The following is a 5,000-nucleotide window of genomic DNA, read 5'->3' as shown; positions in this document are numbered from 1 at the left end:
TTGGTGGCTTAAAAATTAATTAATGACTTTGGTCATTAAAAATCTGAAAATTGTAAAAAAAAAAAAATTTTTTATAAAACGATCCAAATTTACGTTCATCTTATTCTCCATCATTTGCTGATTCCAAAAACATATAAATATGTTATATTTGGATTAAAAACAAGCTCTGAAAATTAAATATATAAAAAATATTATCAAAATTAATTTTCGAAATCAATTTAAAAACACTTTCATCTTATTCCTTGTCGGCTCCTGATTCCAAAAACATATATATAATATGTTTGGATTAAAAACACGCTCAGAAAGTTAAAACGAAGAGAGGTACAGAAGAGCGTGCTATCCTTCTCAGCGCAACTACTCCCCCGCTCTTCTTGTCAATTTCACTGCCTTTGCCGTGAGAGGTGGACTGACGATGCTACGAGTATACGGTCTTGCTGCGTTGCATTGCGTTCAGTTTCATTCTGTGAGTTCGACAGCTACTTGACTAAATGTTGTATTTTCGCCTTACGCGACTTGTTATCTATTCATTTTATTTTGAAAGACTTGAGCGCAAACTTAAGTCTCGCTGTAGTGGAGTACCGCGTTATTGTATTGATTAATGGATGGGTGGATGGATGGATGGATGGATGGATCATGATGGATAGATCTAGTGATTTATATAATATGTGCCGGTAAGGTAACCAGGTGAGGGTCAGTCGGAAAAATGATAACAAAAAAGTGTTACATGAACACCAACAAAATATGTCTCAAGAAATTGAAAGAAAATACTTTAAAACATGCCCTCTATTTGCTGGCCATGTTATTCGACCACCACCAGCAGCAACAACAACAACAACAACAACGACAACAACAACAACAAGAACATCAACATCATCAACAACAACAACAACATACACGGAAAAAGTAAACCTTTCGTGTGCTCAGTTCATCAAAAGGGGCTGGGCCGCTATTGCGCGGGGCCGCTATTGCGCGAATCTAACCCTAACCCTAACCCTAACCCTAAAGATTCGCGCAATAGCGGCCCCGCGCAATAGCGGCCCGCGCAATAGCGGGCCGACCCCCATCAAAATCATGCCATCCAATCAAATGTTATCTGGTGGAATTGTTTATATCTTTTACAACATTGTGGGATATAATTGCATTTGTAGTCATTTCATCTGTAGTATTCAAAGAACAAAGAAACATGATTTGATGAGAGTTGTAAACTAATACTTGGAGCGCCATTTCAATTAGATTATCACGATAAAAATCAATGTTTGCCGCGGAATAGGATGCAAAACTTGTATGATATTACTTTTTATACCTTTGTGTAAGTGCATGTGCTAACAAACTGAATTACAGCTGGTTACTGTCCATCAGAGCTGTACTGAACGCGCACTCATCCGCTCGTTCCATTCTTATCAGTCACTCCAACAAATTAAATGTCCACACCAGCTGTTTGCAGTTAAGTCCACGTAAAGTGAAATGTTATTGAATTAAATGAAAGCTTTTTATGATTTAACTTTTGTGAAAAATCATAGCAATTTCAAAATCAATTTTCCAAAACATATTTACAAAAAACATGAAAAAGTTTAGCATCAAATTATAGCACAGCAGGGCACTGCTGGCCGATTGTCTCCCCTGCCCTTCTGTTGGGTCAACAAAGGGGCCATAAATTCAACTGTACAAAAACATAAAAAAGTTAGCATCAAATAGCACAGCTGAGCACTGCTGACCGATTGTCTCCCTTGCCCTTCTGTTGGGTCAAGCGAAGGGATTAAATGTAGCAAATTAAACATCAACTTGCCAAAATATATTTACCAAGGAATAAGAAGAAAAAGTTTAGCGTCAGTAGCCCAGCAGAGCAGCTGACTTAATGTCTCCCCTGCTCTACTGTTGGGTGAAACAAAGGGGGCCCTTTGCGGGTCGCAAAAACGATTGAGGCAGACCTACAGAAACTGATAAAAATAGTAGAATGAGCCCGGGGATTACTTCCCTCGACCTGACCCTAAGGATCAACCAGGTTAGTAAGTAAACCGAAAAAATAATGCCAGCTGCCACAGTCGCGGGCTACTCAACCCAAACCACTCAGGGCGAAGGGAAGTAGGCTGTGGACCGATGCGATCTGTGAACTAAAGCTAAAGCTTCGGTTCCGGACCTGTCAATGACGGTACTGCACCGAAGCTCAAACGGTGGTGTCAGCTCACCCTGGCATGGCATGCAAGAAAAACAACAACAGCAAAATGTACAGCAGGAAACTGATCGGAACATACTAATTATCTCCCTTGACTATTACAATGGACATCAACCAGCGACATGAAACAAAGCTCCAGCTCCACAAAGTTACAAAATGCATGCCTCCATGATTGATAAAATGGAGGAGGGGTGGGTGGTGGAAACATTTTCACCAAATACAAAAACTTGACCTTTCAGCTCGCTGGCATCTTGCGTAGTGACGCTAAGCTAAACTGTGTGCGGGGCACTGTCCGCCGCACAGGTCAGTTCCAACGGTCCGCTATGAGCCAATCAAAGAAAGGCGCATGCAATCACACAAACTGCCCATCGCCACGCCAGCGTGGCGAGAAGCTCTTTTATGTTATTTTTCTGATTTAATAGTATTTTAATTGTTACTTGTATTGCTATTGTAATAAAGGTTTTACAGCCTGTCATGATCTTGTTGGGGGAACATGTATATTATTGTCTCTTTTTTTCAGGTTACTTACAAAGATGCATTTTCGGGCGCCAAGAAGGTTCTTATGGTAAGTTGATCAGCTAGCATTGCTTTCTGATCCTCTTAATCACAAACTTTCTTTGCACAAGCTCTCAATCTGTCTGTCTGTTTGACTGTGTGTCTTTCCCTCTCTTCGTCCACCCCCCCCCCCCCCGCCCACCCCCCACCGTCTGTATGTGCCTTTCTCCCTGTCTCTATTTCTTCCTCTGTCTTTCTGTCTGTCTGTCCGTCTCTCTCTCTCTCTCTCTCTCTCTCTCTCTCTCTCTCTCTCTCTCTCTCTCTCTCTCTCAGTCTCTCTCTTTCTCTCTCTGTGTCCATTTATCTCTCTTTCTCCCTCTCTCATTTCCTCCCTCTCTTCCTGCCCCTTTCTCTTCCTCTTTTTCTCTGTCTATCTGTCTGTCTGTCTGTCTGTCTGCCTGTCTGTCTGTCCTTCTCTCTCGCTCTCTCTCTCTCTCTCTCTCTCTCTCTCTCTCTCTCTCTCTCTCTCTCTATCTCTCTATATCTCTCTCTGACTGAGGATATTTCAACATCCAAGCTTGCGCAAGGCAAAGCTAATTTCATTTCCAGAGATAATGTGCTTTATGCAACTCTGAAAGTGATTAAAGGTAATTTGGCTCCGCATGCCCAACTAAAATCACATGATCTATGAAGCAAAGAGTCATCCACGCCTAAGTGAGTGTGTTGCCAATGATGGCAGGTTCTCACATCTCCCTCTGACGCTTGTCAGATAATGGCAATTCCCTGGAACAGAGTTTGCTGTAAACAGAATTAAGTTCACTGTTTTATGCTTTTGCTTCCCCTTGACGCACTTGCAATCGCTGAAGCATCGCAACCATTTCTCCATCTACATTTGCTGTTAAAGCAAAATTAAATGCTCTTTTCCTGCACAATCTCTAAGTCTTGTCTCTGTCCTGGCAGCTAAAGTAAAATTGAAAGGTTTTTCTTTTTATCTAACACAATTATCTCTTTCTGTCTAGGAATCTCAAGTGAAAAATAATTTTCTTTCGTTTTCAACCCTTCAACACACATTCCAGTCTACCCAAAATAAGCACATTGAGCAGTTGACGTACAATAGCACCGATATATAAACTAACAAAAATAATGCAAAACAGTTTTGCTCAAATTGTGTATTAGACAAATCCTAAGGTTTTCAAAGAACCGGCACGGTTGGCCTAGTGGTAAGGCGTCCGCCCCGTGATCGGAAGGTCGTGGGTTCGAACCCCGGCCGGGTCATACCTAAGACTTTGAAATTGGCAATCTAGTGGCTGCTCCGCCTGGCGTCTGGCATTATGGGGTTAGTGCTAGGACTGGTTAGTGGTTGGTCCGGTGTCAGAATAATGTGACTGGGTGAGACATGAAGCCTGTGCTGCGACTTCTGTCTTGTGTGTGGCGCACGTTATATGTCAAAGCAGCACCGCCCTGATATGGCCCTTCGTGGTCGGCTGGGCGTTAAAGCCTACAAACAAACAAACAAACTAAGGTTTTCAATGTCAGAATGTATATGGTGTGGATGACGACTAAAAAAAACAAGAATTGTAGGTTATTGGAACGTTTAACTATTGACAAAACAAAACGTTACAATAATTAAACTTTCCAATTTCATACAATTATTCTTTTTTAATTCTGAAGTTTGAAACGTTGGCAGTCAATCTGTTTTTGGATTTGTGGATGACGACTGCATTATCATACTATCTAATGCTTGATCCCATGTTTCCATGGCAGCGGGCTGTCGCTGATGGCATCGCTGGTGCTGACTGTCTTCTTGATGCGGTCGACCGAGCTCCGTCCCAGAACCACCCCTACCCTGCTCCGCAACTACCCGTCTAAGGCCCTCCTGCACGACAAAGATACTTACGATCCCCCTTTCCTCGTCCCTGCCAAACCTCGCTACCCCTTCGCAGACGATCCGCAAGATGTTCGAGTTCACCGAGACGAGAATCTATTACTGTCCAAAGAAGGGGAGCAACCGCAGCCGTCCTTTCACGAAGGGAAACAACCACCACCGCTCGATCAAGGGAGGCAACCACGGCAGCAAGCTCTCTTGGAAAAGGGGGCGGATAAGGTAGGCCAGCGGGTGTTCACCCTGAAGTTTTTGGAAGACTATGGCGACAGCACGAAGCCTCCGGAACCCGACCTTAACAAGCAGGGCAAGCTCGGTCAGATGTTGATCGAGGCCAAGAAGAGGCATGGGGACTGGCCTCCGGACTCGGAGAAGAACCACATACGTCTGCTGCCTGCGCGAGTAGGGGGTTTGAAAGAGCAACAGCCACCATTGTGTAAGTGGGGGTCA

At 43.3% G+C, this 5,000-nt stretch overlaps 1 protein-coding gene across 1 annotated transcript in view; it reads left to right on the top strand.

The window, feature by feature from the left end:
• Window positions 1-2,674: 2,674 nt before the first annotated feature.
• The window catches only part of LOC138958455 (galactosylceramide sulfotransferase-like), a 7,591-nt gene continuing 5,265 nt past the window's right edge, over window positions 2,675-5,000 (top strand). Inside the window, exons 1-2 of the mRNA XM_070329622.1 lie at window positions 2,675-2,738; window positions 4,433-4,986. Coding sequence (XP_070185723.1) covers window positions 2,707-2,738; window positions 4,433-4,986 — 586 coding nt within the window. The 5' untranslated portion in view covers window positions 2,675-2,706. The remainder of the gene's footprint in view (window positions 2,739-4,432; window positions 4,987-5,000) is intronic.

The sequence above is a fragment of the Littorina saxatilis genome, linkage group LG2, assembly GCF_037325665.1.
Source record: "Littorina saxatilis isolate snail1 linkage group LG2, US_GU_Lsax_2.0, whole genome shotgun sequence".
In the NCBI taxonomy this organism is placed as follows: domain Eukaryota; kingdom Metazoa; phylum Mollusca; class Gastropoda; order Littorinimorpha; family Littorinidae; genus Littorina; species Littorina saxatilis.
This window is presented reverse-complemented; position numbering and strand designations above follow the sequence as displayed.